This window comes from Pseudochaenichthys georgianus, chromosome 5, assembly GCF_902827115.2.
Source record: "Pseudochaenichthys georgianus chromosome 5, fPseGeo1.2, whole genome shotgun sequence".
In the NCBI taxonomy this organism is placed as follows: domain Eukaryota; kingdom Metazoa; phylum Chordata; class Actinopteri; order Perciformes; family Channichthyidae; genus Pseudochaenichthys; species Pseudochaenichthys georgianus.
Genome location: NC_047507.1, coordinates 19,228,217 through 19,241,532, shown reverse-complemented (window position 1 = coordinate 19,241,532; position 13,316 = coordinate 19,228,217). Strand labels below are relative to the sequence as shown.

Below are 13,316 nucleotides of genomic sequence, written 5' to 3'. Positions count from 1 at the left end.
CTTGTGGTTTCCTATTATGACCCATACTCATAACTCATGCGCTTTCTCCAGATGGTGGCAGTAAGATGTACCATCAAAATAATAGTTTATAAAAAGATCTACCTCCCATGTGTCAAGTCGATATGAGAATCAGAATTATAATGCATCCAATCTTTATGCCTACTTGACTTCTAAACAGTGAAAGAAGTATTGTAATCATCTTCTTAAGTCACTGAAACTATAGCATTGTCGTTTAGTTAATAAGAAAATGCCAAGTAAATCGTCCATTCAAAATGTCCATTGAATAAAAGTACACAAGTATTAGCACAAACTATCCTTTAGGTTTTTTATCAAAGAAAAAAAACTCATAATGCAAGTTGCCACCATCAATGTAATTGGTCAATTCATTACATTTTTAAGTATATCAATGACTGAACACAATTTATTTTGAAATGCCAGTGATAAACAAGAGTCATTAGACAATTATTGTTTCATTACTGGGTGAAACAAATTATCATTTTAATGTTTGGCCAATAAAATGAAGCCACACATGTATTACTCAAATTAACGTTGTTCCTAATGTTAATCATTATGGTTGAAACATTATTGTTGATAGTGGTTACTGTATTTACATACTTGCTACATGGACTGAAAAATAACTGTGAAGAAAATAAGAGAGTGGTAGTCTAAAGCTCATTGTATTCCAAAATGTCTGGTTTGAAAGAGATAACAAGAGCCCTTCATCATCCTCCCCCATATTTAAGCCTGGAGGCTTTTTCCCCATTGAGTGATTTCCAAATGGTCTATAATTAAACATTAAAGAGTCTATTTTTTCCAAAATGAGATTGACCGTCATTTGAAAAAAAGTGAATCCGTATGTATGTGTCTGGTTGTATTAAAGCACATTACATACTAAATCCCTTTTCGACAAAAGTCTAACATTTCCTGTGATTTTTTTGTGCAATTGATTTGTATGGATCGCATAGGTTTTAACTGCAATTTACCTTCTCACGTATACCATACCAGGTACCTTTTGCATGTTTGTCTTACATTAAGATAAAATGTAGAATAAACGGACCTAAACGCAGAATATACAAAATGTGCCAAAATACTTATTTCATTTATATGTATTTTTAATATAGGTGTACACATTGTAAGACTTTATTAATGGCCAAGAAATAATGTAGGCTACTAATGATTTACATACAGTATTATAAGAGCAACAGTATAACGATATATTTAATATGCTTATCATTTCTATTGTGTAATGTTTTTATTTAATTAGTTATAAAAATACATATATAAATGTACTATAAATGTTAATAACGTCGTTTTTTAAAAATAACTATAAAGAATTGATTAGCACAGTATATATAGGCTTGTTTAAAAAAATAAAATAAGTATTATTTCAAAACCTACAATTGATGGACTACAAGACAAATGTATTATGATATTTATTATGATACATCGCTGTACACATATTGTAGTTAATCAGTGCTGCGTGACGACAGAGGGGTCTCTTCCCGTGGAGCCTCCCCTCAAAATACTTTATTCACATACCGGATTAGACTGTAATCCCACGGTCACATTGTGCATGCGCAAATTGAAGTGCGCGCGAGGGGCGAGCGGACGAGGGACCGTCGGTGTTAGTAGGCTACAAAAGACAAAACTGCAGCCTATCTCAAATCTACTCTACAATGAGTGGCGAGGATGAATTAAACGAGGTAAGGTTATTTTAACTCCTCTTCTGTCAGGAAATCAGAACACTTGCTCGGGTGTGACTGTCAATGTAGTTGTTTGTCCCATTCTCGGAGAGGATTACCGGTTTGACCCGTTATTGAGCTGCACTTTGCAACCATGACAAATGCAGAATTAAAGGAAGAATATAAACTTTAATGATCTAGCCATGTAGGCCAGTTTCAATCTATTGACTAAAGTAGCAGGCTTTGCTCGGATGATCCCGGTTACAATATGTTCTTGTTGCCCTGCGAGGATAATTGCACCGTGTGGTGAGTGACCCACTTGGCAGATAGAGCCCCGGGTTGTTCGTATTCAAATCACAATGCTGCCCTGGGAAACTAATGAAACTGAGTTTCTGATGCACCCAAGAACAGTTTACACGCATTCATCCTACTGACAATCTGGAGGATGTATTCATTTCCTTCCATGCAGGGTTGGGGTCACTTTAAAAGTGTATTTCGGTACAAAGTATCTGTAAAACTAAATGTAATCAGTAACCTAATCTGAGTCAAATATTTTCTGTAATTTACAATAACATAGTGGAGGAGATGTGTAGAAAACAAACATAAATAAAGTTAAGTATTTTACATTACAACAGGCTATATTCCACCACTGTGATATACACATTTAGCATTTAGTTGTTATGCATGAGAGTCTCTGATCATAGACTAAAAAACATGCATGGCTGTAGAAATACATTTACAAATACAAGATAGTTCTCTGGTTTCTGAATTGTTGGATACAATTGTACTGGCCAGGGGTGTTAAGTAACTAAGTACATGTACTCAAGTAATGTACTTAAGTACAATTTTGAAGTACTTGTACTTTACTTCAGTGTTTCCATTTTGTTTGACTTTGTAGGTAAATATTGTACTTTTACTCCACTACATTTATTTAATACCTTTAGTTACTTTGCAGATTTGGATTAATGATAAATCATATGATCAACACTTAAATCAGACTTTAGTTACACCTGGAATTAATTCACAAGCTACCCAGCAGCAAATTAAGTAATGAAAACTAGCTGCACCTTTACCAGCTTTAATAAACACATGAATGCATCAATAATGCTAAACATAATAATCAAAACATATAATATATATACGATTCTGTAATGGACCAATCTGTAAGTACTTTTGGTACTTTAAGTATATTTTGATGGCAATACTTTTGTAACAGTTTGAATGCAGGACCTTTACTTGTAACAGAGTATTCATACACTGTACTTCTATTACATTACATGTTGCTTGTTAGACGCTTTTATCCAAAGCAATTTACATACTCAATACTGTGGGCAATCCCCCAGGAGCAATTTGGGGTGAAGTGTCTTGCCCAGGGACACAACGACATGCTGGGTGCAGTGGGGTTTCAACCTGTGACCCCCTGATCCGAACACCAACTCACATCCCACTGCACCACACACCTTCTACTTTTACTTAAGTACAAGATATGGGTACTTCTCGCACCTCTGGTACTGGCATACTTCAGCATGGACAGACAAACAGTTTGAGTTGCCCTGGGATTGCAGAGGATTATATCAGTAATCTTGTCCCACATTTTATCATAATCATATAAATCCTCGCATCAGATAAATAAGGTTAATCTCTTGTTTTTTTCAATTTTTTGAGCTCATACTGTTATACATCATACATTGATTTTGTATGTATGGTATGTTTTGCCTAAATGGAATCTGATGTATGTGAATCTTACCCATACATTTACTAATTGTATTGTGTATGATTTAAAACTTTTTTGCAGCTTCTCTGGATTTAGAAACCATAATTTCTCTGCACAACACACTGATCTGGACTAAATTGAAAAAACTGAACTGCAGACTGAGCAGAGCTCGACATTCACAACATCCGCATTAAGGATGCACCATACTAATGCTGTCTCCTCCCAGAGCTGGATTAATACCCACAGCTAATGGACTGCAAGTGATTACTTGAAATGTCAGAGTCTGCATCAGGGACAGGATGTCTAAATGTGAGTTGATTGAACTGAAGGACCTCAGTGCAAATGATACCATTGAGCTGGCTGCTCCTGCGGCCCCCCCGGCCCCGCCCTCTGTAAACCCAGGTCAGCCGAGCCATGTGGTCCGTCTGGTCGGAGACAGCGTTAGCATCGAGGCCCCCCGGGGTCAGATGGGACGAGCTGGATTGGGTCATGACTTCCATCCATACAGCCACACCCATCTCACCTGGTGTGACCAGTGTGGAGAATTCATCTGGGGCATCTATAAGCAAAGTTTACGCTGTGCCAGTGAGTACATTCTTCATCTGAATTTGTTTGGTAATATTCTTTATTTTTCGTCTGTGCCATAGACATCTGTTATGTGACTGTGTGAAATGTATCATCAACTAAGCACTGTAGTTTAGTTTAGTTTAGTTTAAGTCAAGCTCACATTCATGGTCCAGTAGTATGTGTTTAAATCCACGGTCGAAAAGAGTCCCCAACAAACTCAGTATTTACTCCTGTTTGTAACGTTTGCTAAAGAATTGGCTTGGGGCTGAGAACAACAAACAGATTGAAACAACTGTGGGACAGATTAACAGATATTTGATTATATAAATAATAAATATAAAGTATAGCACCAACCTTTTCCTTTATGTTTAGTGTACATACATGATGAGAATACTTTTCTGCAACCATAGAGAGATGTAACCAGCCTCTTAATCTTTTTTTGCATGAGATAATGGGAAGTCCTGTATATTAAGCTGGTATCATCATTCTTGCATTTGTGCTTAATAATAGGAATTGTGAACCATCGCTTTCTCTTACTCAAGATGTGTAAAGAACACTAGTATGGAGTTAAAATCTTCAACCTTATTAGAAATGTCTTAAGATGTTCTCGAACCATGGCCCACATCAGCTCAATAACCACATAATATGTAAGTCCTCTCATTCTAACGCATTCAGAGATGTGACATTGTCTTCATCTTCTATATCACCAGGCCTCAGGATGCTCATGTTATTTTTCCATTCATGAGATACTTTCACAGAGTTTTTCCTAATCTTAAGGAAGTTCTGGCAAGCTTCATGTAGGTATAGTTCCTGGGAATGCATTTGTGTGTGTACATAATTTGACGTTGTCCCAGTTCAACAGAGAAATTCAATGCTATAGCAACCTTTAGAAACATTGCAATTTGCATCAAATATCAAACATGAGCATTTTTTATTCTGTACATACGATTATATTGGCATGTTCGAGATTATAGAGTAGTGTGTTTTAGGGCAATGTTTTTACCACAGGGGCAGATTACTGAACACAACAGAGAGCTATTCACAACAAGTGTTGTCCACGAACCAAAGCATAACTCAGACATTTCCTTCTTTCTCTTTTTTCTCAGACTGCAGTTACACTTGTCACCACCGCTGCCGACTATTTATCCAGCTGGACTGCAGCACAGATGGAAGTTTGTTACCAGATGAGGAAGATTTCTCTGTGGACTCCCTCGAAACAGATACGAATGTGGTGAGGATCAGACCTACAATCTTACATTTTCTAAATTTGTATAGAAAGTCTTCATCGGATGGTTTTTGGTGGGTAGGTCAAAGTAGATGGAGTATCCCCATGCCATATGTCCTCTAAGATACTGGTTTTATTGCCTTCACATTGTCATGCATCTGAGTAGGAGAGAGCAGAGGGGAGGGGACAACTTCACAATAAAACAGCTGCCTTTATTTTAGAAACACAGGTTCAAAACGGACCAGCATCAAGTTATCAGATAATTAAAGGATTCATCGACATTTTCATTTTTCAGCCCATCCAAAACATAAAGTACACCATACATTCCAAAGGGACATTCAGCAAAAAACGGACAAAAATGTGACATCATTTTTGAAGCCCTAAATAATGCCCCAAAAAAAACCCCCGAAAACCAGTCAGTATCTGGTGTGAGGGTTAGGGTAATGTTGTGAATCGAGTGGCCCATGGTGGTGGTGGGGTTATGGTATGGGCAGGCGTCTGTTATGGACGACGAACACAGGCAAATCGATTCAAAACATTACCCTAACCTTAACCCTAACCCTCACACCAGATACTGACTGGTTTTCGGACCCCCCCAGACCCCCCCAATAAAGCAAAAATGCACGTTTCAGAGTGGCCTTTTATTATGGCCAGCCTAAGGCACACCTGTGCAATAATCATGCTGTCTAATCAGCATCTTGATATGCCACACCTGTGAGGTGGGATGGATTATCTCGGCAAAGGAGAAGTGCTCACTATCACAGATTTTTTCAGATTTGTGAACAATATTTGAGAGAAATGGTTATTTTGTGTATATAGAAAATGTTTTCGATCTTTGAGTTCATCTCATCAAAAATGGGAGCAAAAACAAAAGTGTTGCGTTTATATTTTTGTTCAGTGTATTAGGAAACTACAATACATCTTAATGTTAATATGTACCAACACATCAACAATAACATTCGATGAAAGTGTTGCTTCCAGGAGAGTTTTAGCACATCTCCTCTGGGTATTGGCTGGCCTTTTTAAACATCATTGTGAGGTTTTATTGTCAGGGAGGAGCAAATGTAAATGCTGAGGTCAAAAGAGCGGAACCAGATCTCGACAGCAGGAGAGAGACAGAGAAAAACTCATTCTGACATACAATCAGTATGAGATACTAAGATGTTGACAAGGACAAAGATCTAAGTCCTTCAGAGATGACCCGGGGTAGCGCAGCAGCAAGTGACATGTTTATCAGTCAGGAGGACACTAGCTCAGGCCTGGAAGTGTATTTTACTGCCCATACATCTTTCTTTCAGAAGGTCAGAAGATCATCGGTGAGGCTATGGCATCATTTATAATTTTTCAAACACAAAGCTATTTTGACTTACTTTTACCTTTACAGAATTGCATATTTCTTGTTTAACTCGTGACAAAATGCTTGAATGTATTTTACTTTCATTTCAATGCTTCTGTTCTCTTTCACTTTCTCTTCCTCACCTTTGAGGACAAGCTCTCTGCTGACATTAGGTGGCTTCTTTTCTGTATGTACCTGCTGTTTTCTTTTTAGGATGAGCTGATCGATTCGGGTAAACAGGAGCTGACGCCCAGTGAGATTCAACATAAGATTAAAGAGTATAATGCACAGATCAGCAGCAATCTCTACATGGTGGCCGTGAGTGACTAATACATCTATTTTCTCTCAATATTCATTTATGCACAAATGTGTACTTGAATTGTATTTGGAAATAACAATTTGCAGACCATTCAACTCCCATTCTGACAATATATATCTCTACTTTGCAGAATAAAGATGGGTCCTACACTGGATTCATCAAGGTCCACTTTCAGTTAGTCCGTCCTATCTCCCTCCCTCCTGCTGAGAACTCATGCTCAACACAGGAGGAAGATCAGCAGGGCCAACGGATGAAACGGCGGACATCTTTCTACCTCCCTAAAGACGCTGCCAAGCACCTGCATATAAGCTCCCAAACACAAGTGCGAGAAGTCATCGAGGCACTACTCAACAAGTTTACTGTGGTGGACAACCCGGCCAAGTTTGCCCTCTTTGAACGCTCAGAGAGACATAGTCAAGGTAGAAAACTCAAAATACGTAGTTACTACAAAACAAAACAGAATAAGGCATTAAGTTCTATGCTGCTGTGTTTTATTCCCTGCAGTGTACATGCGTAAACTGCCTGATGATGAGCGCCCCCTCCACCTGCGCCTGTGTGCTGGCCCCAGTGAAAAGGTCTTGACCCTTATTTTGAAGGAGAACGAGACAGGGGAAGTAAATGTAAGTTTTAATTTGTCTCTGATCATTTCTATACATATGAAAGACCATATTGTATTCTTCGATTTCATTCCATTTCAATGTAAATACTGTTATATTTTACTATATATTTTAAATTATTTTAAATGTTTTTTTAGTTCTCTACCTGTATTTTTAATTCTTGTTTTTATGCACCACGACACCAAGTCAAATTCCTCTTACGTGTAAACCTACCTGGTGGTAATAAACCTGTTTCTGATTCTGATAAGCTGAAAACGCCAGTTAATGTATACATATATCGATTATAATGTGGCATTTCTCTCCTCCACAGTGGGATGCATTTAGTTTACCTGAGTTGTGCAACTTTCTGCGAATCCTGAAGCGTGAGGAGGAAGAGCATGTGCGGCAGATTGAGAGGCGCTACACTCGCACTAGGGAAACTACGAAGCAGGCGATGGCAAGGATTACGACTCCTGGTTGACTGTGAAGGATTAAACTAATCTCCATATCTTAACATGAAGAAGAACACTCTCCCACTTTAAATAATATTGTGGATTATGAGGGTTAAAGGGAAAGCAAGAGCTCAGACAATGACATTGTTTTCATTAAATGCTGTTCATGAAGGAGGGATGCTGCTATGTGTACGCATTGAGCCACTCTTGTGAACTGAATGGGTGTATAATAGATGATCTTTGGTTGAATGCAGCTCTTTCTTGAAGAACCATGCTACTTGTTTGGGTTATTTATAGTGGTATTAAAACACACTTATAGTATATTGTTCATTTATCATGTGATCTTTAGTTATTTTCTGTGAAGCTGTTTTAAAATGTTGGCACTTTAATTAACCTGGGAAATTAATTTGGGCAAGATATAATGTGAAACAATTTGTTTACATTCTAACTTTCTAATAAAAAGATCATAATAAATAATTGGTGCTTATGATATCCTTGTTGAAACTGTGCATGAAGTAATCAGTTTGATAGACTGTATAGACTAGCCGTTCACATTCTAGCGTGGTAAGCCAAAGCTGAAGTACACTAGATGAAAGAATGTGACTATAAGTTACACTGATATTTTACAGTTGAATATCTCATTTGAAACCACAGCCTAATATTAATATGCTGTTGTAACAACCTCCACTCTTTTGTCAAAGGTTTGATAAATAGAGGGAAGGATTTTCTCTTAAACAGCCACACAATTAATGCTTGGCAAAAACTCCCAGCATGTAGGTGCTGTTCAAATGTATGATACATTTGAACAGCACACATAAATAAATTATATTATATTATGTATACATAATATTATATTATAAATGGGTCATACAGAAACCATGAAAAGTACACAAAAGTATTACACATACTACATGTACTTTTGGTTTGGTATGTTTTTTTGACAGACCTGGTCAAATGTGGTCTCGGTATGGGTTAAAAAGGCAGTGAAATATTGCTTTCAGAACAAAAGGAGCAAAAAGAGAAAGGGTGGTAGCAAAACAAAGTTACATTTCCCTTAACTGTGGGTTTAAGACTAACAAAAATAATGTTCTATTTTAAAGCCTAGTTAAAGGGACAGGCAAAACCTTTAATAAGCAGGTTTTCCTCATAGACTGTTCACTAGACCAGGCTCAACAACTTCATTTAAAAAGTGCAAAAACCAGGGACCTTCACCAGGACCAGGACAGTTTGGACGTGAGAGCGAGATTGAGAGCAGCTGGTGGGATGGCGTCTTTGAGTCCTGGAGAGGAGGGTATGGAAAGTGCATCTGAAGGAGAAGGAGGATGGAATGAAGCAAGGAAAAAGACTTCAAGAAAGAGGATAGACATGTCAAGTGACAGTCTTAGTGAATCTGATTCACAGAATGAGTTGAAGAGAGTAAAGAAAAAGATTGAGAATGAAGAGTGGAAAGTGATTGTGGAGTTTGGTGAGCAATCCGCAGCTAAGCTACATCCAGTGGCCCTGACTAAAGCAATTCACAAAGAAATTGGATCGATAAAGCAAGCAAGATTTCTGAGCAAAGGACGGATGTTGATTGAATTGATGAATGCAAAACAACAGGAAAAGTTACTGAAAATGAAGACCCTGAATGAAGTTCGAATTAAATGCCATGTTCCTGGAGCAAATCGGAAAATACTTGGAGTTATCAGTGGAGTTCCCATAGAAATCGGCATAGAAGAGCTCAAGAAAGAAATTAAAGGGGGGAAAGTGTCTGTAGTTAAGCGTCTTCCTACTAGGTATCAGGGTAAGATAGTGGATAGTTTGTCTGTTCTTCTTCAGTTTGAAGAAACAATTCAACAGAAGATAATGATCGGTTGCATGAGCTTTCCAGTAAGAGAATTCATCCCTAAACCTCTGCGGTGCTTTAAATGCCAACGGTTTGGGCATGTGGCAGACAAGTGCAAAGCAACTAAGCCCAGGTGTCCAACATGTGCGGGGGAACATGAATATGGTAGTTGTGCTGCAGGTGCTAAGATAAAATGTTGTAACTGTGGTGGGGAACATAGTGCTGCGTATCAGGGCTGCGAAGTGCAGAAAAAGGCCAAGGAGGTGCAGAGATACAAAGTGCAAAATAAAGTCTCATATGCTGTGTGCCCTGATGAACCTGGGGGCTGTGTTGTCTGGAACCTTGTGTTCCTGGTAGGGTCTCCCATGGCAAATTGGTCTCAGGCAAGGGGCCAGACTAAGATTGGTTCAAAAGACCTCATGAAATACGACACAAGAAGTGAGGATACCCGGCCCGGAGGAAGCCCGGGGTCCCTTTCTGGAGCCAGGCCCAGAAGGAGGACTCGTCGGCGAGCGTCTGGTGGCCGGGCTTGCCACGGAGCCCGGCCGGGCCCAGCCCGAAAAGGCAACGTGGGCAACACTTCCGCTTCTCCGTCCCGCGGGCCCACCACCTACGGGAAACAGCGATGGGGTCAGGTGCGCTGCCAGAAGGGTGGCAGTGAAAGCGGAGGGTCTCAACTGACCAGACCCGGGCAACAGAAGCTGGCTTTGGGGACGTGGAACGTCACCTCTCTGGGGGGGAAGGAGCCGGAGCTTGTGCGGGAGGTGGAGCGTTACCAGTTGGATCTGGTTGGGCTCACCTCTACGTACAGCATCGGCTCTGGAACCTTACTTCTGGATAGGGGTTGGACTCAAGGTGTGAGGCGCCGGGCGGGTGTGGGGATACTCACAAGTCCCCGGTTAGGTGCTTCGTTGTTGGAGTTTACCCCAGTGGACGAGAGGGTCGCCTCCCTACGCCTGCGGGTTATGGGGGGGAAAACTCTGACTGTTGTGTGTGCTTATGCACCCAACAGCAGTTGAGTATACGGCCTTCTTGGAGACCCTGGAAAGAGTCCTGTATGGGGCTCCTGAAGGGGACTCTTTAATCTTGCTGGGAGACTTCAACGCACATGTGGGCAATGATGGAGACACTTGGAGGGGCGTGATTGGGAGGAACGGCCCCCCTGATCTGAACCGGAGTGGTGGTTTGTTACTGGACTTCTGTGCTAGTCATGGATTGGCCATAACAAACACCATGTTCGAACATAAGGATGCTCATAAGTGTACGTGGTACCAGAGCACCCTAGGCAGAAGGTCCATGATCGATTTCGTTATCGTATCATCGGACCTGAGGCCGTATGTTTTGGACACTCGGGTAAAGAGAGGGGCGGAGTTGTCAACTGATCACCATCTGGTGGTGAGTTGGGTCGAGTGACGGGGGAAGCCTCTGGATAGACCTGGTAAGCCCAAACGTGTAGTTCGGGTGAACTGGGAACATCTGGAGGAGGCCCAAGTTCAGGAGGCCTTCAACTCACACCTCCGGTGGAGCTTTTCGGGCATTCCTGTGGAGGTTGGGGACATTGAACCAGAGTGGTTGGTGTTCAAAGCCTCTATTGCCGAAGCCGCTGCGGGGAGCTGTGGTCTCAAGGTCCTAGGTGCCTCAAGGGGCGGTAACCCTCGAACCTCCTGGTGGACACCGGTGGTCAGGGAAGCCGTCCGACTGAAGAAGGAGGCCTTCAGGGATTTGTTATCCCGGGGGACTCCCGAGGCAGTTGCAAGGTACCGACAGGCCCGAAGGGCAGCAGCCTCATCCGTGGCCGAGGCAAAGCAGCGGGTGTGGGAGAAGTTTGGAGAAGACATGGAGAAGGACTTTCGGGCGGCACCAAAGTTGTTCTGGAAAACTGTCCGACACCTCAGGAGGGGGAAGCAGGGAACCATCCAAGCTGTGTACAGTAAGGATGGGACGTTGTTGACCTCAACTGATGGAGTGTTGGGGCGTTGGAAGGAACACTTTGAAGAACTCCTGAACCCGACAACTCCGCCCTCTATGTTAGAGGCAGAGCTGGAGTATGACGGGGGATCAACACCAATCTCCCGGGGGGAGGTCACTGAGGTCGTCAAACAACTCCACAGTGGCAAAGCCCCGGGGGTGGATGAGATCCGCCCGGAAATGCTGAAGGCTCTGGGTGTTGAGGGACTGTCATGGTTGACACGTCTCATCAACGTTGCGTGGAAGTCGGAAACAGTACCGAAGGAGTGGCAGACCGGGGTGGTGGTTCCCCTTTTTAAAAAGGGGGATCAGAGGGTGTGTGCCAATTACTGAGGCATCACACTACTCAGCCTCCCCGGGAAAGTTTACTCTAAGGTACTTGAGAGGAGGGTCAGGCCGATTGTCGAACCTCAGATTGAGGAGGAACAATGCGGATTCCGTCCTGGTCGTGGAACGACGGATCGGCTTTTTACTCTCGCAAGGATCCTGGAGGGGGCCTGGGAGTACGCTTATCCGGTCTACATGTGTTTTGTAGACTTGGAGAAGGCGTATGACCGAGTTCCCAGGGAGTTACTGTGGGAGGTGCTGTGGGAGGTGCTGCGGGAGTATGCAGTGGGGGGGTCTCTACTCAGGGCCATCCGATCTCTGTACTCCCAAAGCGAGAGCTGTGTCCGGGTCCTCGGGAGTAAGTCGGACCCATTTCCGGTGAGGGTTGGCCTCCGCCAGGGCTGCGCTTTGTCACCAATCCTGTTTGTAATATACATGGATCGGATTTTGAGGCGTAGTCGTGGGGGAGGGGGTCTGCAGTTCGGTGGACTAAGGATTGCACCACTGCTTTTTGCAGATGATGTGGTTCTAATGGCTTCATCGGTCTGCAACCTTCAGCACTCACTGGATCGGTTCGCAACCGAGTGTGAAGCGGCTGGGATGAGGATCAGCACCTCCAAATCTGAGATTGATGGATGCTGAAGCAACAGAAAAGGTTTCACTAAACATAGATAGGAAATCCCAAGTAGCAGCAAGTATATTCTTTTCAAAAGATTTTCCCAAACTCCCACAGGCAAAGGAAAGCTCCACAAAGTGTTCACATAAATGTGTGATAGGAGAGGATGCATTGATTGTGAATAAGTACAAATGTGTGGCCTTTATTGGAAAAGTGGTGAATGTTGCTTTGCAACAAACAAAAAAGAGGTCAAGACTGAAAACAATAGTGGAAGCAGCAGATGCATTTTTGGGGATAAAGGATATAACCGTTGAAATGATGCATGATATGCTAGCCCCCAATAATGATGATTCACAGATTAGTGAATAAATGAATGGTTTTTCTCATTCTGCAGTGGAATGCTAGAAGCCTTATTGCAAATGGACAAGAATTCAAGACCTATATATATCAGTTAAAAGAAAAACCAGACGTTATTTGTATTCAAGAAACATGGCTGAAGACTCATTTGGACTTCATAATTGGGGGATATACTGCTATAAGACAAGATAGAAATGATGGCCAGGGAGGGGGATGTGCAATCTTTATCAGAGAAGTAATGTCTTATAGTAGGCTAACATTTAAGAACAGTCATGATTTAGAAATAGTGGGTGTAGAAGTTTGGATTAATAAAAGGAAAATTAGTGTCCTGA

General features: G+C 41.6%; 1 protein-coding gene across 2 annotated transcripts; it reads left to right on the top strand.

Annotated features, from left to right (window-relative positions):
- Positions 1–1,586: 1,586 nt before the first annotated feature.
- Positions 1,587–8,349, top strand: rassf1 (Ras association domain family member 1). 2 transcript variants are annotated; one of them, XM_034083343.2, is made up of 7 exons: positions 1,587–1,703; positions 3,478–3,981; positions 5,070–5,194; positions 6,738–6,842; positions 6,974–7,262; positions 7,348–7,463; positions 7,771–8,349. In XM_034083343.2, exons 2-7 carry the CDS (start codon positions 3,696–3,698, stop codon positions 7,918–7,920), a joined length of 1,071 nt encoding a protein of 356 aa, XP_033939234.1. In that variant the 5' UTR covers positions 1,587–1,703; positions 3,478–3,695; the 3' UTR covers positions 7,921–8,349. The 2 variants fall into 2 exon arrangements, with proteins under 2 accessions (XP_033939234.1, XP_033939235.1); XM_034083344.2 differs by lacking the exons at positions 1,587–1,703; positions 3,478–3,981; positions 5,070–5,194 and adding an exon at positions 6,162–6,504.
- The last annotated feature ends 4,967 nt before the right edge of the window (positions 8,350–13,316 follow it).